The sequence below is a fragment of the Carlito syrichta genome, unplaced genomic scaffold (assembly GCF_000164805.1).
Source record: "Carlito syrichta isolate Samal-C Ts95f unplaced genomic scaffold, Tarsius_syrichta-2.0.1 Scaffold302518, whole genome shotgun sequence".
NCBI lineage: Eukaryota > Metazoa > Chordata > Mammalia > Primates > Tarsiidae > Carlito > Carlito syrichta.
The window spans coordinates 376,794-400,120 of NW_007246614.1; the positions used below are offsets into that span (position 1 = coordinate 376,794).

The 23,327-nt window shown below is 35.4% G+C and overlaps 1 protein-coding gene across 2 annotated transcripts in view; it reads left to right on the forward strand.

The window, feature by feature from the left end:
- Positions 1-23,327, forward strand: part of BRWD1 (bromodomain and WD repeat domain containing 1) — a 152,917-nt gene that overhangs the window by 88,103 nt on the left and 41,487 nt on the right. For both annotated transcript variants that reach the window (XM_008056772.1, XM_008056773.2), the window contains exons 22-31: positions 878-1,064; positions 2,450-2,575; positions 2,680-2,787; positions 5,493-5,617; positions 6,497-6,579; positions 10,057-10,168; positions 11,429-11,490; positions 21,143-21,298; positions 21,524-21,644; positions 22,662-22,787. In XM_008056772.1, coding sequence (XP_008054963.1) covers positions 878-1,064; positions 2,450-2,575; positions 2,680-2,787; positions 5,493-5,617; positions 6,497-6,579; positions 10,057-10,168; positions 11,429-11,490; positions 21,143-21,298; positions 21,524-21,644; positions 22,662-22,787 — 1,206 coding nt within the window. The remainder of the gene's footprint in view (positions 1-877; positions 1,065-2,449; positions 2,576-2,679; positions 2,788-5,492; positions 5,618-6,496; positions 6,580-10,056; positions 10,169-11,428; positions 11,491-21,142; positions 21,299-21,523; positions 21,645-22,661; positions 22,788-23,327) is intronic.

Below are 23,327 nucleotides of genomic sequence, written 5' to 3' on the forward strand. Positions count from 1 at the left end.
CCCAAAATAAAAAAAAAAAAAAAAAAAAATATATATATATATATTTAGTCGTGGTGAAATACACATGACATAACTATCTTAACCATTATTTATTTTTTGTTTTTTTGAATAGGAGTCTCATTCACTCTGTCACCCTGGCTGGAGTACAGTGGAACACTCATGGTCACCGCAGCCTCGACCTGATGGGCTCAGGTGGTCCTTCCGCCTCAATCTTCCAAGTAGCTGGAACTAGAGGAGTGCACTACCATGCCCGGCTAATTTTTTGATTGTAGAGATGAGATCTTGCCAAGTTGCCCAGGCTGGTCTCTCGAACCCCCAGCTCAGGCAGTCCTCTCGCCTTGGCCTCCCAAAGTGTTGGGATTAAAGACTTGAGCCACCACACCTGGCATCTTAACTATTTTGAAGTGTGTAGTTCAGTAGTATTGAGTACATTCACAGTCTCTAGAACTTGTTCGTCTTGAAAAACTAAAACTCTGTACCTTTAATGAAACAATAATTTCTCGCTTTACCCTTCCCCTGCTTATGGCAACCACTATTCTACTTTCTATGTATTTACTATCTTTTAATTCAATTTTTTTTGAATTGTATCCATACAAAGCACATACTCTTCTAATTTTTGTAAATAGCTCTTTTTATAATTACTTTTTCAAATGTGTTGGTGTGTGTGTATTTCATAGAGATTGAGAAGTTGTGTTGAAGTTTGTCCAAGGATGATCCCAGTAGAGATCTTTATCATCCTTTTCTGTGTTTGGTGAAGCTAACATTGGACCAGTGGCTAGTTTTGTGTGTATAGTTTCTTCTTTGACTCTGTTTTTGCCCCAGGTTGTGGCCAGGACTAACCCCTTCCTTTGATTTCTCTTGCATTCTCCTTTTTCAGTGACTCTTCATCTAGATACTCTGATTGGATTGCTGATGCAGGCATCAATTTACAGCCTCCTTTACGAACATCATGTCGTCGACGAATTACTCGATTTTGTAGTAGTTCAGAAGATGAAATATCTGAGAATTTATCTCCTCCAAAAAGAAGACGAAGGCGAAAGAAAGAAAGCAAACCTAAAAAAGAGGTAAGAAAAGTTTATTTAAAATATCAGGTCTATATACTTGTATACTCTATACTCTTATAGTGGCATTGTTTTTCATATTTTGTAACTAAAATGTCCATATTTTGTAGCTAAAAATCTTTGAGAAATTGGATCTTTTATTTCTTTATTAACAGTGGTATATCAGCAGGAGTCAAATATAAAAAAGTAAACTTATTTTGGGGAAAATTGCTTTATTTTTAACACTTGGCCATCCCTACTGTTCTGAATGGGTTTGATAGTCATACCTTTCCAAATCTGAAACTTAAAGGGAAAGCTCTATTTTACTAAGAATTCTACCATAACTTTTATTTTTTTTCTGTCAATTTCAACACCAAAAATAGACTTTGAGACAAATTTAAGGTGCTTTTTTCTTGTTTTGTCTGTTATTACCTTGTTTTGTCTGTTCTATCTTCATACTTTTCTCTTGGTTGTCATAGAATCTCTATTCCTTTATTATATGTACAGCTCATCTCTTGCAGGTAGTCATTACTTAAAGATGTTAAGTCTTTGTATTTATTATCTGTTGCTGTTGAATAAATTACCCTGCAACTTAGATGTTTACAAGACAAAGATTTAGTACTTAATGGTTTGGTGGATCAGGAATTTGGAAGCTGATTAGTTGGGTGACTTTGGCCTTTAATATTACAGTCATGTTGACTGGGGGTGCAGTAATCTGAGAGATTGACAGGGGCTGGATGATATTTTCTCAAACTTATTCACATGACTTTTGACCTCTGTTCTTGCTACATGGGCCTCTCCTTAGGACTGGCTGTTGGAGTGTCCTCATGACCTTCCTCAGAGCAAATGATCCAACAAAACATAACAAGGGGTAAACCTAGACTTAGAATTTATATGTTGCCTCATCTGCTTTATTATTATGTTTAGTAGAAATGAGTCTCTAAGAGGAGGAGATTTAGCTTTTACTTCTTGAAGAGGAGAGAAATAACAAGGAACTTATGGTCATATTTAAAAATCACCAGTCTTAGAGTCTAAAATCAAGAGGCGACTCCTTGTGATGATTAACCTGTGTTTAATCTCAAAATGGAATCTTGGCAGAACAGGGTATGTGTAAAAGAGGATTTAGGTTGGGCCTTTGCCCTCTATCATGGGAAGTAAAATAAAATAGAATGAAGAATTCATAAAAAGTTTAGTAGACAATGCTAGTAAAGTGCTAGGTAGATTGACAGTAGAAGTGATGTATTCCTATGAATATTAAAGAACCAAATATTTAGCTGTTTACAAACTAATCATTAGATGGTCGTGCCCAAAATAGTCTTTCTGAATAATGAAATTTCTTTTGTTTTTCTTTCATACAATGCATGCTGCCCCTCTCTAATCTAACAAACTTTGTCTCTTCCCCTTGGCAGAGTTTGCGGAGGATGATTCCAGCAGAACTGGCAAATATGGAACATTTGTATGAATTTCATCCTCCAGTTTGGATTACTGACACCACACTTCGAAAGTCTCCTTTTGTTCCTCAAATGGGTGATGAGGTAAGAGTAATAAAATTTAAAAAAATGAACATGGAACATAAAACAAAATTTATATTGCTCCTTAGCTTTCTATTAATTTTTAAATATGTACTTTTTTTTTGCAGGTAATATATTTTCGACAGGGTCATGAAGCTTATATTGAGGCTGTCAGAAGAAATAATATTTACGAACTGAACCCTAACAAGGAACCTTGGAGAAAAATGGATCTTAGGGTAGGATGATAGTCTTATTAAATCATAAATATTAGCACATTTATAGTGAAATTATTTATAAATCTATTTAAAAATCTACTGGGAGCATATTTTATTAGTCTTTCCTTCTGAAAAACATTTCTGCTATAACCAAGCCATAAGATCCTATTGGAATGGCTTGTTTGTCAGTGGAAGGACTTTGTATACTCCTGATAGGTATGTAAAATGTTAAACACAACAACCTACAGTCTCAGGAAAGCAGGTTGGCAATATATACTACTAGTCTTACATATCCAAGACAGATTTTCAAAAGAGGGAATGTATGTTTTCAAAAGAAGAAATGAAAATTGGAAGAAAGTTTTAACCTCATACGTAATAAAACAGAAATAATATATTGCCTGTTTAATACTTAGCCAGTTTTGTATTTTGTATTTTTGTATTTTTTTTTTTTTTTTAGCAAGTGTCATAGGTTTTGGCTGCTGCTGCTGCTTTTTTTTTTGAGTTGAGTCTCACTGTGTCACGCAGACTGGAGCCACCCCAGCGTTGACCTGCTGGGTTCTGACGATCCTTCTGCCTTAACCAGAACTACAGGCATGCACTACTACACCTGGCTAATTTTTTAAAAAAAATTTATAGTAGAGACAACGTCTCAACAAGTTGCCTGGGCTGGTCTCGAACCCGCAGGCTCAGGCAATCTACGCGCCTGGGCCTCCCAAAGTGCTGGGATTACAGGCTGAGCCTCTGAGCCCGGCCTTGGCTTCTTAATAGTGGTACAAATTGCTGATGTTGAGGGGGGGTATGTGAAGTGGTCCAGACTTTCCAGCACTTTGGCAATAGGAACTGAAACTGAAAAATATGTAGAACTTTAAAGTCTGATTTTACTTTTGGTAATTTGGGCAACAAGCAGAAATGCTTGTTTTTATGAGTATACTAGTTCACTTATTGTTTATAAAAACAAAATTGGAAAAATATGCAAATATCCTATAAAAGGGAATGAATCAAATCATGGTACATTCACACAGTCTGTACACCTCGTTTTGTAATTGAGTCTTTTAAAAATATTGTGGAATGAATGACATAACATTTTCACATTGTATTACTAATAGGAAAAATGGAATGTGAAATGCCGTTTTTGGTTATGATAGCAAAATTTTAAAGACGTTTGTAGCTAACCAAAAGAAAAACATAAAAATGTTGATGGTGATCATCTGTGGAGTAGTGTTATAAATGATTTTTATTTTATTCTTTATATTTTTATTTTATACATTTTTTATACTTTTAATAACTTAGAAAATGAAAAAATGCTAATATTTTACAAAGATAGCTATTCTTAACACTTGTATTCCAACTTACTGGCTCTGCTTCTATGAGTTTGACTTTATATACATTTGAAGTTATATTTGTGTCTATTTTACTTATTACCATATACCTAAGTACAATCAATCCTCATTGTTCATAGATTCTGTATTTGGGAATTACCTTCTTGCTATAAGTTTTCTGTCACCCCCAAATCAGTACTCTTGGAGGTACAAAACGTGATTTGTCTAGTGAGTATATTTCTGTTTGAGGTTGAACAAGGTAATACTTTGCCTTCTTTTTTCAGTTCTCATACTGTGAATGAGTGTTCTTTTCTATTTTCTAATGAGTGTGGTCTATTTAGTGCCACATGTTTCCCATTTTTGTGCTTTTTACGGTGACTTTACTGTTTAAAATGGCTCCCAAACATAGTGTTGGAGTGCTGTCTGGTATTCTTAAATGCAAGAAGGTTGTGATGTGCCTTAGAAAATATGTGTGTTAGACAGGCTTCATTTAGGTATGAGTTATTAGGATGTGAGTTAAACGTTTATGAATCAACAGTTTAAAGTGAGGGTACCTTTAAACAGAAACACACATAAAACAAGGTTATTGGTTGACTACAGTGTTGTGACCAGAATCTTGCAGAAACTTAACCCTACATTTCCCCTACAGCACTGATTTAGTATTTCAATTTCGTGTTCTAGGCAACTTTATAAAATGTAACTACTACTAATGATGAGAACTGTACTTAGCTGAGTCACATTTATTCAGCGATAAATGGGTGAATGACCTATTATATTCTTAGTATTAAGGAAGTAGATACATTAGGGAAATAGACATTAGGGAAAGTTGATTATGGCAAATCCATTTGATGGATATTCCATCTACCTAGATAGGGACTTTCTCCTGTTTAGTGTCCTATCCCTACTGCTTAGAATAGGTCACAGCACTTGGTAAATTCTCGGGAAATATTTATTGAATGTATTAGGCAGAAATTGAATATCAAATTTTTGAAGAATATGAATAAGCAAAATGCTTATACATTTTGATTGTATAATGCAAAATTATATAAGTAAAAATATACAAAGAGAAGAAAGCCAGAAGGAAACGTGTGATTGTTAATAGTGGCTTTTTAAAAAGATATTGATCTTATCAGAGATTTGTGTTTTCAATCTTAGGTTTTTGTGATATATTTTCTAAAGTGGGTATCCTGATTTTCTAAAGTGAGTATATTACATTAGAAATATCTGTCTTCAAAAAGATGTGGCTGTTAACTTTAGCAAAAATTATTGTCATTAATGGTAAATAAAACTTGTTTGCTGATTTGGAGGCCTAAATTGTGAGTTCACTTAATTTAGCAATTTTTGGAGGATTACAGTGTGGATGCATTGCCTTTGTTTTAACTATTCTTTCAAACATGTCTGTTAAAGGATCAAGAATTGGTCAAAATAGTTGGAATACGATATGAAGTCGGGCCTCCTACACTTTGTTGCCTCAAACTAGCATTTATAGATCCAGCAACTGGAAAACTTATGGATAAGTCTTTCTCTATTAGGTATGTATTATTTCTTAAATGGAATTATTTGAATTTAGATTTTCTAATCTTGCTGATTTAATGATCAGATTGCCCTTCTCATTTACCTGCAGGGTAATTAGTAGAGCACTATGGACAACCTGAGATATGGGTTGAGCTTCTGATTGATGGGAACCCCGCAGAATTCATAATAAGTTTATCACAGCAATAGTTAGGCATGGACAGTCTGTTTTATATGGTTTTTCATGCCACTTATATGGTAGGAAAATTCTGACCTATAAGTGAAATTGTTTTTGCCTTTGTTTTTGAGGAAATTTTTAAATAAATAATTTGCTACACTTGTGCTGCCTAATATGGTAACCATTAGTCACATGTGGCTATTGAGGCCTTGAAATGTGGGCAGTTCAAATGGAGTGTGTTGGGAGTGTATACACTGCATTTTGAAGCCTTGCTATGAAGAAAGAAATACAATAAAATATTTTATTATTTTATATTGATTATATATTGAAATAATATTTATATTATATTAACTTGGGGGGATCGCTTAACAACACAAAAGATGCCTCGTCCTATACTAGGGGGAGTGAGGGCTAGTTGGAAGCCCAAACTTCACCTGCATGCAGCCTACTTGTGTAGTTAATCTTTACTTGTACTCTGCATCTTTATAATAAAATGTACTATAATATAAAATAATAAATTATAATGTAATATAAAATAATAAAATAAAATTTTAATATAAAAATTAAGTTAAAATACACAGTTAAAATTCACTGGTTTATTTATACTTTTAAAAATAGGTCTGGTTGAAAATTAAAAATACTTGTAGCTCCCATTGTTTCTTTTGGATAGTGTTGCTTTAGACTAGTGAATTTAATAATTTTATTTATTTATTTATTTTAGATATCATGATATGCCAGATGTTATTGACTTTCTTGTATTGCGTCAATTTTATGATGAAGCAAGGCAAAGGAATTGGCAGTCTTGTAAGTCTGTCCTCGATGAGTTTTATATAGCCTTAAAAATTAATCTCACATTTTATTGGTTTAACTTAACTTTTTGGTTGTAGAAGTCTCTTGATTATGGTATATACAAACATGTAAATTTTGAAAAGAAATATAACAAATGTATTTTGCTTAGGACTTGGTACTTACTGACTTTTTGTAAACTTTTTAGCCAAGCAACTTTTCTTCTGTTCTTAGAGTGCATGATGTTTGGAAAATATTATTTTTCCTCATTGACCATAGGCTTTAGTGGACTTATTTCCTTTCAGACTTCCCTGTACTGTATTATATATATTTATCTTCAGGATAACGCTGGTATAGTTTACATAATTATCCTAGGATCTAAAATGATCTGAAAGTGGAAATATAATTGCAGATTTTACATTGAAAATGTTCTGGTATACCAATATATTTTACCTTTGATGTCATAACTACTGAGACTTAAATGGGGAGGCTTGAGGAAACTGGTTTTTGTTTGTTTGTTTGTTTGTTTTTGAAAGCAGGAGTTTATTAAGACAGAAAAGCTCCCACAGCAGAAGGGGACCTGAAAGAGGGTTGCTAGATACTGTTTCTTGAAGAAATAAAAAATTCATATACACTAATGCTTTATAACCATGTGATTTGGTGAACAGAAAAAATTAGTGTTAAATACTAAATTATTTGAATGTGATATTTGTGGTGATCATTTATGGAAGCCTCACTTCTTTATCACTGTATGTATCATTAACCTCAGGGTATATTTGATAAATGTATGTAGGCCAGGTAGTACTTGTTTGCAGTTGTACCTGTTTCATAGGTGTACATATTTGTTCACTGTATTATGCTATTAAGGAAGCTCCTGTGTTCACATTGAATTTAATCACCCAGGATAGTTTATACTGCTTTTATCAGTTCTTGATCTCTTATTAGGAATATTAAGTTTTACCCAGACTGTGTCATCTGTTGTACACATTCATAACTGATGTTAATAGGACTTCATTAATCTTCCTACTTACTGCTGCCCTTTTCTGTGGGCACTACAAGAAGGTAAATAGATAAATTCCCTGGTCATCCTCATTTGAACTGAAAGTTTGTCAGAGTGAATGACTGCTCTTAATAAACTATTCCTTTTTTATGAGTTAGAGTATCACTTTGTCCCACAGGCTGGAGTGCAGTGACATGAACCAGGCTTATTGCAGTCTCAATCTCCTGGCAATTTTTTTCACCTCAGGATCCTGAGTAGCTGGGACTACAGGCTCATGCCACTATGCCTGGCTAATTATTATTTTTATTTTTTTGTAGTGACAAAGTTGCCGAGACTGTCCTCGAACTCCTGGGCTTAAGCAGTACTCCCTCCTTACATCTCAAAGTGCTGGGATTGCAGAATGAGCCACTGTGCCTGGCTTCTTAATAAACTGTTCTTAATAGAAATGTCTATACAAGTAATCAGGATTATGTTGAGACTAGAGGAAGAGAAAATTTTTCCCAAAGAAAACATTTTGCCACAAAAATGTTAAATAGCTGGAATATGTGATAGTTAGCAAGTTGTATCTTTGCCAAAGAACTTTAAAGCTTCCCAGCTATTAGGATTTTTCAACCCTCATAAAGTGTAAGAGACTTTCATTTTTATCAGCATGTCAATTAAACTTTTTAAAAAAAACTTAATTCTACACAGATAAACTGTAGAGATGGAGTCTCAGTTTGCCCTTGTAATTTTAGAGGTTTTTGTTTTATTTTTGTGGTTGAAAATTATTGGACCAGGTCTTTTATACTAAACTTTCATTTATTTTTGCTCTCCCATAAAATCTTAATTTTTGCCTGGAATTTGAGCAGTATGGCTAGAGGAAGTTGCTTGTTTTCTTTTCTCAGTGGATTTTTATTCTACTTTGAGAAGACAAAGGTAGGTTTATATGAAAAATCGTAACAGATAACCAGGTTTGTCAGCTAGCAGAAACCTAGAAAAGATACTTTTTATAACGAGAAAACGAATTTTTTAGGGCTCTTTTTATTGAAAGTGTTGGTCTTGTATTGAAGAAATATTTTTCTCTAAACAACTTATAGTATTAGGTAAATAGAAAAAAATATAAAGTGAATTATTTATAAGAAAAACTAGCTCTCCTGTATTATATTATGCCTCTCACAATTGAAGCAGTTGATTTATTATAATTATTATGATTACATTCAGTTGTAATGTTTATTAATTAAGGCTATATTAGAGATTTGGACAAAATTATGTTGTGATTTATCTCAAATTATAAGTTTATAGCCCTAATATTTTCCTTAGGTTTTTTTTAGAGGCTTATGTTTTCTAGAGATTTTGAAGTAAAATATACACAAAAGTCATGTTTACATAAATTTGAAAATACATTAAAGGTCCCAAAACATGTACGTCTAGTAGCTGTGGCAGTATTTTTCAAACTTTTGAAAAATTCACTGTAAGCGTGCTTTATTTGTTTAGTATTTTATTATATAAATTTTTGGGGGGGTATAAATTGTAGCTTTAATTTTGATTTATATTGTTTTTGTAAAACTTTCCTTGAAAAAGAGCTATTAATCTATACCAAAGAATCATTAGTGCTGGATGGGTGACTTTTATTATTGTTTATTTTACTTGATTTTGTTTTGAAAATGATGAGATGGGTAGGAACGAAGACATATGGTTATTACAGAAGTCTGTTTTGTAATACATGTTAAACACAGATCAAATGCAATTTATTTCACTAGTTGAAGTGTTTAGATACAATTGTAGAATATATCTAGAAATTCACATAGCATAAACCAGTGAAGTTAAATTTTTCTTTTCATATTTTTCTTGGTTTGTCTAAGTGCCCTTCTTAAGATCTGCTATCTAGCTTTTATATTATGCAAAGACAGTGAGGCTGTGGGTGTTTATCTAATTCTTTTAACAATGTGTATGTAAGTTTTTTCGAGTGTCATTTAGACATTTTTATTATATGAGCTTAAGAATTAGAACTGTTTTATGTGGAGGTATTTATGTAATAACAGCTGAAACAGTTGTATATTAAAGTGTAATTATAATTTTATAGTTCAGTTTTACTCAAGAAATGTAATTTCATAAGTATATGTATTTAATATACTTATTAAGCAAGTATATGTTAATGGCATATATTGTGAGATATATTTGAATTTTGTTAAACTTTTTTTCATTACTTCATGTTGTAAAATGTAGTTCAACTTATTTTAAAGTGGACTTTTGAATCTACTAAACAGTGAAACCTAGTCAGAACCATTTCTTTTTTATTATGTTGTATGACTATTTGTCTTTAGTAAATTACTGAATGTAACATTATCTTTTTCTGCATCTATTTTGTCATTGAAGGTTGCTGGAGAATATGGAAGAACGGCTCATTTTAAAATAAAAATGTACTTTGATTTCTCTTCTATTTTGTATCATATGGTATTTTGTAGTTAAAAAATGTTAGCAAAGAGATGCCTCAGACTTGATCATTTCTCTTATAGGTGACAGATTCCGCTCTATTATTGATGATGCTTGGTGGTTTGGAACAGTGTTAAGTCAAGAGCCATATCAACCACAGTATCCTGATAGTCATTTCCAGTGTTACATTGTTAGGTTTGTATACAGATGAAAACTAATCATCTATAAACAACTGATTGTGGCAGATTCTTATATGAATAACTAATACATTTCAGGTTTAGCATACACGATTCTGTCAGTCGTTAAGTCATGTTATTCTGACCTCTCAGATGTTTCTCAGACATGCACCTGTTTGTTTCCTGTTTACTAGTATTCCCCTTGGTTTGGCTTTGCTTGTTGTCCTGGGAGTATTTCTTCAGCTTCCTAATATTTTCTTTACCTAACATAGCCTTAGTTCAGAAGTGGATAATATATCATTAATCTTCAAAAATAACTGATGCCTTTCCATTGGCTACAGAATGAAAACCATTGACTGTGGTGTGATGGCAGTCAAGGCCTGCATGCCTTGTTTTTGAGTTATTCTTTACTTAATCTGGACACAGGACACACAGAACTTCTGGTTTTGTTCTCAAACCTCCAGTACATTTTCACACTTTATGTTGATAGTGTATCCTTTTTTAAACATTTACTGCTAATATTTAAAAAATTTTTTTTTTTTTTGAGTTGGAGTCTCACTTTGTCACCCAGACTGGAGTGCAGTGGCCACTCCTGGCCATCGCAGCCTCGACCTGCTGGGCTCCGGCAATCCTTCCGCCTCAGCCTTCCGAGTAGCCGAAATTACAGGCGCGTGCTACCACGCCCAGCTGATTTTTTGAGTTATTGTGGAGATGAGATCTCACTGCCCAGGCGGGTCTCAAACCCGCGGGCTCAGGCAATCCACTCACCTCAGCCTCCCAAAGGCATGGGATTACAGGCTGAGCCACCGAGCCCGGCTATTATTTAAATTTTTATTGTTAGGCTGGGTATTAGCTTAAGCCTGTGATCCTAGCACTTTGGAAGGCCAAGGCATGAGGATCACTTGAGCCCAGGAGTTTGCGACCAGCCTGGGCAACATAGCAAGACCTCAGCTTTTCAAGAAACAAACAAACAAGCAAAAAATTTGTTGGGCATGGTGGTGTGTGCCTGTAGTCCGAGCTACTAGGAGGCAGAAGGATCGCCTGAACCCAAGGGGTCAGTCTGTGGTGAGCTGTGGTCATGCCACTGCACTTTATTTAGCTTGGGCGACAGAGTAAGATTCTGACTCAAAAATCAAAATTTCATTGCTGCAATGAGGTTAAGTTTCACATTTTGTATTCTTTTGTTTACTTTTATAATAGATACCTAGCTATTGTCAGCAATTTGTTTTCTTGAAAGGCTAACCAGAGTTATGTTTTTTTGTTTTTTGTTTTTAAACAGGTGGGATAATACTGAAATTGAAAAGCTTAGTCCATGGGACATGGAACCAATTCCTGATAATGGTAAATATTTTATCTTTATGTTTTCAGTCTTTTATTTTGCTGATGCACTTAAAGCTCATTTGTGTTTTATGGTAAATGTATTCAAGTTATTAAAGTATCAGAACTTTACTAAAAGAAGACAACAGCATTACGTATGTTCATCTTGTTAATTCTTGGCCCTCAGGGTCTAGCTTGATTCTGGCTGTATCTTAGTATCCTGCTATGATTTCTCATATGACCCTGCTTTAAACTCTTACCAACTTCTTTTATGTAGCCTCCGCTTTTCCCTCCTCATTCTTACTCTGTTACCCTTGATCTTCCTTTGAGGAAGAGGTCTAATTTGACTTCCATCTGTCTTCTGCTTTACCTCGGCCTGTCTTCCTGTGGGTCTTCTGTTTGTTTCCTGTGAACAGTAGATGACTAAAAGCCAGCCCTTTCTTCAGTGCTTACTGTTCACTTATGTTACCTTCCCAAAGGTCTGGTGCTTACACATAGCTCTTTCCCTCCACCAGCTTTAGTTTTCGCCCTCCTTCCTTTGGTCAAGTTTGAACATGTCTCTTTACACCTTTCATTTGGCTTTATTTAACATCGTTGCTATTTAATTATTTCTTCTTTACTAAACTTTTTGAAAGTGTGCTCTGTATCTCTTAACTCGAATTTTTTTTCACTACCAAGCTTTCTTTTGTCATTAGTGTTTATTCAGTTTATAAAACATAGAAAAATTCTTGTTTATCCACAGTCCCACCATTTGAAATCTTTCCTCCATGAGATTTTACTGTCTGCTCCAGAGGCTAAGCCCTTTTTCTTATATTTTATTCTCTGCCATATCTTCAGCAATAATTGTCTAGCTTTACTTTGGAAATGAGGATTTAAGAAATTTTTTTTTCTAGTAACTACACTCTTGAAAGTCACCAATGACTTTTAGATTTTCTTTTGAGCTTGTACTTTACAGTTAGTACTTAGTTGTATGGGGAACCCTTGTAAAATATACATAAAGTATATAATAGATAGATAAAAGCTAACAGTTTTTTGAAATATCACTGTTCTGAAACATCATATGTATCAACTATTTTAATCTTACTTTGAGGTTGATGCTTTATTATTAATTTTATAGATGAAGAAACTAAGGCTTACAGAGATTTTTTTTTTCTTGGGTAGTAGGAGTCTCATTCTTGCCTAGGATGGAGTGCAGGGGCACACTCAGCGGCCACCACAACCTCGCCTTGCTGGGTTTGCGTGATCTTTCTGCCTCAGCTTTCCAAATAGCTCGAACCACAGGCACGTGCCACCATGCCCGGCTAATGTTTGTTTTTTGGTTTTTATTTATTTTTTTTGATAGTGAGGAGGTCTTGCCAAGTTGCCCAGGCTGGTCTCGAACCTCTGGACTCAGTCCTCTTGTCTCTGCCTCCCAAAATGCTGGGATCACAGGCATGAGCCACTGCGCTCAATGGTTTAGAGAGCTTTAAATAACTTATCTAAAGTCATATTTAGAAAGGGTAGGAGGTTTGATTCTAACTCAAGCCATCTGCCTCCAAACAAGGTGTTTTAACTGCTGTTTACAGCTGCTTCGTTGCAAAGGCTATTACAAATCAGTGAAAACACTTCTATAAAGAGCTCTTATGTGTTAATGAAACCAATAAGTCTTTAGAAGAATTATCAAAAGACATAAACGGGCAGAAAAATAAAGAGGCATGTGAAGAAAGACTTAGTTGTATTAATAGTCAAGGAAATCTGTAATAAAGTAACAAGTATCATTTTCACCTATTGGGTTTTTATTTATTTACTTTTATTTTTATTTATTTTTATTTTTATTTATTTTTTGAGTTGGAGTCTCACTCTGTCGCCCAGACTGGAGTGCAGTGGCTGCTTTTGGCCGCTCTTGGCCACCGCAGCCTCGACCTGCTGGGCTCCGGCGATCCTTCCGCCTCAGCCTTCCAAGTAGCTGGAATTACAGGCATGCGATACCACACCCAGCTGATTTTTTGATGTATTGTAGAGATGAGGTCTCGCTGCCCAGGTGGGTCTCGAACCCACGGGCTCAGGCAATCCACTCACCTCAGCCTCCCAAAGGTGCGGGATTACAGGCTGAGCCATTGAGCCCGGCTTATTTATTTTTTATATTTGAGTCAAGGTCTCACTCTGTCACCCAGGCTGGAGTGCAGTGGCATGATCATGTCTCTCCGAAGCCTCAACTTTCTAGGCTCAGGAGATATCCTCCCTTTTCAGCCTCCTGAGTAGGTGGGACTGTAGGCATGTACCACCATATGTGGCTAATTTTTTAATTTAAAAATTGGTTTTTTAGAGACAAATTCTCACTGTGTACCTCAAGCTGGTCTTGAACTCCTGAGCTCAAATAGTCCTCCTGCTTCGACCTCCCAAAGTGCTGGGGTTATAGGCATGAGCCACTGTATCTGTCTTCAGATTTTTAGACTGAAAAGTTTATCTTCTCTTGTTGATGTTTGTCTCCTTTTATTTATAATTTTTAAGAACATATCTGAGTATTTGCGTTTTGTCTTATTCTTTTTTTGGATGTGTACTCTATTTTATTTTATTTTTTGAGTTGGAGTCTCACTCTGTCACCCAGACTGGAGTGCAGCGGCCGCTCCCGGCCACCGCGGCCTTGACCTGCTGGGCTCTGGCGATCCTTCGGCCTCAGCCTTCCAAGTAGCCGGAATTACAGGCATGCGCTACCACGCCCGGCTGATTTTTTGATTTATTGTAGAGACGAGGTCTCGCTGCCCTTATTGCACTTTTAAAAACTTCATTTTGTGATATTTTTAGACTTAACAGAGTGCTGCAAAAATAGTACAGAAAATTTCTGCATATCTGCATAATTTCCTTATTTTGATAACTGCACTGTACCAGCTGTGATTGCACAGCTGGTACAGTGCAGTTATCAAAATAAGGAAATTATCACTGATGGAGTATAATTGTCTAATCTGTAGACTTTTTTCAAATTTTGTTTGTTGGTCCACTAATGCCTTTCATATTTTGGATTGAACTACTGTGTTATTTTATTCTCCTTTAATCTGTGATTCCTCAGTCTTCTACTGTCTTTCATGACCTTGACACTTTTGAAGATTAGTGGGCAGCTATTTTCTAGAATTTCCATTCATTTGGATGTGTCTGGTGTTTCCTCTTGATTAAATCTAGGTTTTACATTTTTGACAAGGGTGTCAGAGAAGTGATGTTGTGTCTTTCTCGGTGGATTTTAGGATACCCATGATAACAATTTGTTTTGTTATTGGGTGTTAACTTTGATCATTTAATTTAGATGATATCTGTCATGTTTCTCTGGTATAAAAGTAAATACTTTTTCATTTATAATTAGTGTCTCATGAACATATGTTCATATGCTTCAAATAATCCTTTCTCACCCTGCTTCTACTCACTAATTTTAGAATCTGTTGATGATTCTTGCCTGAAATAATTACTACTATAGTGCTTGCCAAATAATGATTTTCTGTTTTTATTGTTTCTTTTGTATTATAGTTGGGTTTCTACTGTAAGATACATTGTCTCCTTTCCCATTTATTTATTTATATTAGTATATTCTCAGATTGTTGTAAAATAAAATCTGTGTTCAGTTGCTGTCATTATTTTGTTATTGTTAAGTTATCACAGATTTGGCCATTGGAAACCCCTTCATGTTGGTGCTTATGTTCTTTTGACATTTAAAAAAAAAACACGTTTAAGTATTTTCTTACTTTCTAGTGTTAATGAGGTAGGTGTTCAAGGCTCACCCTGTGCTTTCCCTGACCCAGCTGAGGAATCAGGAAGTTTTACATGGCGTCAAGGCCTATTTCACTGGAAAATGTCCTTTAGAAACCAAGATATTTCTTCTTTTTGATGAATAATATTCCATTATATGGATGTACCACATTTAATTTATCTGTTTATCAGTTGGTGGACATTTGAATTGTTCCCACTATTTGGCTGTGAATGTTGCTGCTGTGAACATCCTGTGCATCTTGAATACATATGTAGAAATGGCATTGCTGGGTCACAGGTAACTCTGTGTTTAACTTGAAGACTGGCAGTTTTTCCAAGCGGCTTGTACCATTTTACATTTCCAGCAGCAGTCTTTGTGGGTTCCAATTTCTTCAGGTACTGAAAAACTCCTGTTTTTTTTAAATTAAACCTTCCTAGTGTATGTGAAGTGTTACCTTGGGGTTATTTTGATTTGCATTTCTCTGGTGGCTAATGATACTGGAAATCTTTTCATTTGCTTATTGGTCATTTCTGTATTTTCTTTGGAAAAATGCTTATTCAGATCCTTTGCTCATTTTTTATTTTAATTTTTAATTACTTTTGGATATCATAATTTCTTTTGTTTCTTTTGTTTCTTTTTTTGAGTTGGAGCCTCACTCTGTCGCCCAACCTGGAGTGCAGTGACACACTCACCCCAGTGTCAACCCGGAACTGCAGGCGTGCGCTACCATGCCCTGCTAATTTTTTATTTCTTGTAGAGATGAGGTCTTGCCAACTTGCCTGGGCTGGTTTCGAACCTGTGGGCTCAGGCAATCTACTTGTCTCGCCCTCCCAAGGTGCTGGGATTACAGGCTGAGCCACCAAGCCCGGCTTTTTCTGTTTCTTATATGGTCTCTTCGTCTGTGGGCTTTCTTTTTCCCCCCCTTTTTTTGTCATTTCACTGTTTCATTTTGGAAATTTTCTATTGCTTTGTCTTTACTAAAAAATTTTTTTTGCATGTCTGATTTGCTTTTATCACCATCCAATTTAGTTTTTACATTATAGATTTTTGTTTTCATCTCGCAAAGTTGAATTTGGATGTTTCTTTCCTATCTTCCGTATATGAATTTTAAAAATAATTTTATAGGATATGTTCTTGTTTTGTCTACTAATTCTGACATCTGTGCTAGTTCTGGTTGGTTGATTAGTAATTCTCCTTATTATGGGTATTTTTTTATTTTTATTTTTTACAAGCTTTGTAATTTTTAAATCAGACAATGACTATTACCTTGTTGAGTAGTTTACTGTATTTCTTTAAGTGTTCTTAAATTTTGTTCTGCCACACAATTAAGTTAGTTGGAAACAGCTTTTCCTTTTAAGATATGTCAGGCTGATTTGGAGCAGTGCTCAGCCTTGAGCTAATTTACTCCCCACTACTAAGGTAAGTCCCTTTTATATAATCTATGTAGTATTCTGCGAATTATGAAGTTTTCCAGTCTGGCTGGTGGGCACAGGAGCAGTTCCTGGCCCTTTTGAACATCAGGCCTTGTTATTTCTAATCCTTTCGTTTGCTTTTCCTGGTCTCTCCATTTTTTTTCACATGTATGGGTCTGATCAGTATTTGGCAGAATGCTTGAGAGGAACCCTCTCTCCTCTGTTGTACTTGTTTTATGAACTCTAGCTTGATTGCTCTCCCTGGATTCTCAGTTTTATCTCTTCACCTCAGGTCATTTGTCTGGCCCCACTTGAGTTCCTCTTCCTTGCATCATAGCCTGGCTTTTCTCTCAAGGCAAGCTGGTATAATCACAGGGCTCACCTCATTTGTTTTCATTCTTTTTTTTTTTTTTTTTTTTTTTTTTTTTTGAGTTGGAGTCTCACTCTGTCACCCAGACTGGAGTGCGGTAGCATGCTCACAGTCACCGTAGCCTCAACCTGCTGGGCTCAGGTGATCCTTCTGCCTCAGCCTTCCAAGTAGCTGGAACTACAGGCATGAACTACCATACCTGGCTAATTTTTTTATTTATTGTAGAGATGAGGTCTTGCAAAGTTACCCAGGCTGATCTCGAACCCCTGGGCTCAGGTACTCCTCTCACCTCGACCTCTCAAAATGCTGGAATTCTAGGCGTGAGCCACCGTGGTCAGCCTATTTTCATTCTCTGTGGGATTCTTGTCTTTGCCTAATGTTCTGTGTCTGAAAAACCATTGTTTCATATATTTTGTTTGTTTTGTTATTTAACCTGCATGATAGATGTAGTCCCTTTTATTCTGTCTTGTCCAGAGACAAAAACATCCTGGTTAATTGTGGAGCCCCTGCTCTGTGTTAGGCACTGTTCTGAGTACTCTTCTTGTAACTAAATTCTGTCAACAACCCTGTGAGGTAGATACTTTTTTTGCTATCCCTGTTTTGCCTGTAAATAAATTGAGACATAGGTTAAAAACGGGCCCAGTGTCATAGTTTTTTTTTTTTTTTTTTAATCTTACAACTTTTTATTTTAAGATATTTAAAATGGAGCAACTGGGTTAGATTAATTTTCTCTTTTCTTTTCTTTTCTTTTTTTTTGAGTTGGAGTATTGCCTAGGCTGGAGGGCAGTGGCATGCTCATGACCACTGCAACCTCGACCTGCTGGGCTCCAGAGATCCTTTCCGCCTCAGCCTTCCAAGTAGCTGGAACTATAGGCATGAGCCACCACGCCTGGTTAATATTTTGGTTTATTGTAGAGGTGAGGTCTCATCAAGTTGCCCAGGCTGATTTCAAATCCATGAACTCAGGCAGTCCTCTCACCTCAGCCTCCCAAATTGCTGGGATTATAGGTGTGAACCACTGCGCCTGGCTAGATTAATTTTCTTTGAGTGGTGCTCTTGTATTGACAGTCCCGTCCCCAAACCTATAGAAAACAAAAGTATAGAATTTTAGAGTTGAAAGATTCTTTACATTCAAGTTTAAAAATAATTTTCTTTGGCCTATAAAAGTTCTCTAACTTTTTTTTATTTTAAAAATGTGGAGTACAATTCAGGGTTAGATACATACGTGGTCATTGTATAGGTAAAGTGTGGGTGTCCTTATTGATGTTATGTGCCCCCCACAGCAGTGTCCTACTACTGCCAATCCCTTTCTTATAGTATTATGATAAATGTTCAGGGTCCATTTATGAGTATATACATGTGGTACTCAGATCTTTGTTCCTGTGATAAATCACTGAGTATTATGGACTCTAATTCCATCCAGGTTGCTGCAGAATTCATAATTTTGTTTTTCTTTATGACTGAATAATATTCCATTGTGTAAATGTACCACATTTTCTTCGTACAGTCCACTTTTGATGGGCAGCATGGTTGGTTCCATGTTTTTGCTATTGTGAATAATGCTGCAATAAACGTGTGTGCAGGTATCTTTTTTATAGAGTGGTTTGAATTCCTCCTGGTATATTCCCAGAAGGGGAATTTCTGGGTCATATGGAAGGTGGATTTTCAGATTCTTTAGAAATTGCCGCACTGTTTTCCACAGAGGCTGTACTAGTTTACATTCCCACCAACAGTGTAGAAGTGTTCCCTTTTCCCCATATCCTCTCCAGCATTTATTGTTTTTTGAGTTGTTGATGATGGCCATCCTGACTGGAATTGGGTGGTATCTCATTGTGTTTTTTTTTTTTTTTTTTTTTTTTTTTGAGTTGGAGTCTCACTCTGTCGCCCAGACTGGAGTTCAGTGGCCGCTCCCGGCCACCGCAGCCTCGGCCTGCTGGGCTCCAGCGATCCTTCCGCCTCAGCCTTCCGAGTAGCCGGAATTACAGGCATGCGCCACCACACCCCGCTGATTTTTTGATTTATTGTAGAGATGAGGTCTTGCTGCCCAGGCGGGTCTCGAACCCGCGGGCTCAGGCAATTCACTCACCTCAGCCTCCCAAAGGCACGGGATTACAGGCTGAGCCACCGAGCCCGGCTCATCATTGTGTTTTTAACATGCATTTCTTTGTTGATTAGCGAGGCTGAGCATTTTTTAATGTATCTGTTGGCTGCTTGTATGTCTTCTTCTGAGAAGTGTCTATTCAAATCTTTTACCCATTTTTCAATAGAGTTATTTGTTTTTTTCCTTTTGGCACATTTGAGTTCCTTGTATATCCTGGATGTTAGGCATTTTGTCAGATTTCCCCACTCTCTTGTTGGTTTTTTTTGCTTCGCAGAAGCCTTTTAGTTTGATGAGGTCCAGCTTGTCTATCTTATCTTTTATGGCATTCACTTTTGGAGAGTTGATTGGGAATTGGTTGCCTATTCCAATTTCCGTAAGGGTGTTTCCTACATTTTCTTCTAGGATTCTTATAGTTTGAGGTTTTACGTTTAGGTCTTGGATCCATTTAGAGTTGATTTTTGTGTATGGTGATAGGTAGGGGTGCTATTTCAGTCTTCTGCATGTGGTCAGTCAGTTTTCCCAGCACTATTTACTGAATAAGTTCTCTTTTCCCATTGGTTGTTGGTAGGGGCTTTGTTGAAGATAAGTTGGTTGAGAAATTGATTTTTTTCTTTTTTTTTTAGTTGGAGTCTCACTCCATTGTCTAGGCTGGAGGGCAGTGGCACGCTCACGGCCACCACAGCCTCGACCTGCTTGGCTTTGGTGATCCTTCCGCCTCAGCCTTCTAAGAAGCTGGAATTACAGGCATGAGCCACCACTCCCAGCTAATTTTTTAATTTATTGTAGAGGTGAGGTCTCACCAAGTTGCCTAGGCTGGCCTCGAACCCATGAGCTCAGGCAATCCTCTCACCTCAGTCTCCCAAAGTGCTGGGATTATAGGTGTGAGCCCCCACACCCGGCTCTGTCCTGTTCAGTTGGTCTATATTTCTGTTCTTGTATCAATATTTGACTGTTTTGATTATTGCAGACTTATAACAGAGTTTCATTGTCATAGTTTTTAGGTGGTATAGATGTGATTTGAATTCAGATTCTGCCTTTGGGAAGCCTTTGCTGTGTTGTCTCCTGATACAACCTCTTTGTTTTCCCTCTTGAGTAGATACAATATTAAAGGTGTAATTCTGGAATAGAATGTAAAATATAAAAATGTTAGCTTGTTAGGGCAGTGGGCTTTTAAAATTCTTTTTATATTTATTCAGAAAATAAAAATTCTTTTTCCTTACCAAGAACATGAATTTGCTTATATGAATCATTTATCACCCATACTTTAAAGATTTTCTATCACTCAGCTAAAAGTAACACTACATAAGAAGATGTAATTCTAATAGATCAAACAAAGTTGTTGAAGTTAAGAGCATTCACAAAGAAATTAAGCAGCTGGCACTATATAAAATATATGCGTATGTTTGCAGGAATTTTAACTGATATATTTCTAGAGAAAAAGCTCTCATTAGCATTCTCTCCACCACTTAATTTATAAGCTGTTATAATAATATTCTCCCCAGTCCCCCACTGGAAAAGCACTCTGAGTTAACTTGATGGTCAACACAATGGTAAATGACATTTCTTATCTGTATATTAAAACTGATATTTAATAAGTTAAAATATTTTGAGCTTTCTCATTTTCTTTTCTTCCAAACGTTAAAAAAACTTTCATTTGAGCTCCTTTAAAATTAATGAAATTAGCTATTTGTCATGTGATTATTTTACCCTTTTTTGTTTTGACTTTTTATAAATTAATGTTAACTATAACGTAAGTTTAAAAGTTCTAATATTGCCAGATTCAATTTATGTTTTCAGAGGTCCTCCAGATTAAGTTTGTCTCTTTGAAAAAAATAATCTGAAACTGTGCTAATAGCACTTTGGTTTTAATTTTATTAGGGTAGGTAAACTACATTGAATTTAGGCAATTTGGTAATGTATATCAGTAATTTTAAAAGAGTTGCAAATTTGAACTCTTTTTGACTGGAAGTAGCCTAGTTGATAAGCTTTGAAAATTGAGTTTCAATATAGCATACATTTGTTTTTTGTGTTGATTTTTTTTTTTTCCTCTTTCTATTCGTTTCTCATGGGATTTATAGTTGATCCACCTGAAGAATTAGGAGCTAGTATTTCTGTCACATCAGATGAGCTAGAGAAATTGCTCTACAAACCACAAGATGGTGAATGGGGTCAGAAATCAAGAGATGAAGAATGTGATCGAATTATTAGTGGTATAGATCAACTTTTGAATCTAGGTAAGTTTATTTAGAGTGAAGAGTTTTACTTTCAAGTTTTTCTTTAAAATATTTTAAAATACTGGCATAATTGAAGTTGTGTTCTTTTCTGCACTTTCTATTTGTTACCTTTTGGCTTAGCCAGTAGTGTTAAATGTAGCTGTATGTTATGAATGATTTGTTAGAGAAGTATCACTTAGAGGTAATGAATTTACTGATTAAAAACTTTTCTGTCTTCCTTAACAGATATAGCAGCAGCTTTTGCAGGCCCGGTTGATCTATGTACATATCCTAAGTACTGTACTGTAGTAGCTTATCCAACCGATCTTTACACAATTAGAATGAGACTTGTTAATCGATTTTACAGGTTAGTGGAAACCTTCTTTCAAAATAGTTAAAAGCTATTTGACCATATCAACTAAGGTAAACAAAGAGGTATAGTGGGAGTTGGGGGCTAATTAACATTGTTTTCTGTCTCATTTTCCTCTATCATTGATTGTGTTAGATGCCTGTGGGTAGATGTTCGTAAAGCAAGGAAGATTAACTACCATGTTTCAACACTCTGTTTTTAGTAGTCTTTTTTTTTTTTTTGAGTTAAGAGTCTCACTCAGGCTGTAGTGTAGTGGCATACTCATGGCTACTGTTGCTTCAATCTGCTGGGCTCAGGGGATCCTTCCACCTCAGTCTTCCAAGTAGCTGAAACTACAAGTGTGCCCCACCATGCCTGGCCAATATTTTCAGTTATTGTAGAGACGATATGTTGCCAAGTTGCTCAGGCTGGTCTCGAATCTCTGGGCTCAAGCAATCCTTTCACCTCCACCTCCCAAAGTGCTAGGATTATAGGTGTGAGCCACTGTGCCTTGCTATTTTATATTCGTAATGATTTTTATAGCAACTGATGGTAGTTTATTTTTTATAATTAACGACTTTAAGAAATTATTATAAAATGTTGTCTTGAGTGCACATTATTGATATAATTTACTCTGATCCAACATTGGAATGTGCATTTCAGTCAGAAACCACTTGGCCAGTTTACAGTGAGATCGATGCTTTGAGGGTTGATGATATTTAGTATATTTTATTTATTGAATTTTTAATAGCTTTAAAAGGTACCTAGGCAGTATGAAAAAGGATGGTTACTTTATTAGTTCTCTGTATGTGATTCAGTAATTTGTCAAGATTTTGGTCCCCAAATTCTTTTCTTCAATGCATTGTCCAATATAATTGAATATGACTGTAATTGAGTTGGCAGCATTAAAAGGTTATTCATTATAACTTTGCATTTATATATCATGCTTGTTTAAATCACATGCTAAATTTTTTTTTTAACTTGGTTTCTGTGTTTTTCATTTTCTGAACCCTAAATGCCTATTTTATTTTGAAGGAGGCTATCTGCATTAGTTTGGGAAGTCAGATATATAGAACACAATGCCAGAACGTTTAATGAACCTGGGAGTGTAATTGCAAGATCAGCAAAAAAGATAACTGACCAACTTTTAAAATTTATCAAGTAAGTGAGTGATTTTAAACGTGTTGTGTAAAAGTGACTTTGTATATTGTGCTATTAACAACCATCTAGTTTTTATTTTTACTTGAAAAATGATATTATGTTTTATTTTAGATAACTTTTTACATACTTATTATGAATATAATTTCAGTAACGGAATTAGAAATTGAAGAGTTCAGCTTTGAAACTTTAAAAAATTTTGAAATCATTTTATACTACAGAGTTGCCATATCCCCTTCATTTGGTCTCCTCTTAGGTTAACATTTTATTTTACATGAGTATGATATATTAGAAAACGTTAAAAAATTAATGTTGGTTCAGTGCTACTGGCCAAAAGTATAGAATTTATTTGGATTCCATTTCAGAATCCCCATTAAATTTAGTGTTTTGTTTTCTTAGTTTTCTTCACTATTTTCCTCAGTCTTTTTCTTCCTCATTTTTATGAATATTGGATATTTATTTTGTAATATATACTTAACTTGGGTTTGTTTGGCATTTTCTCCTGATTAGATTGAGTTTTTTTTTTTGTTTTTTTTTTTTTTG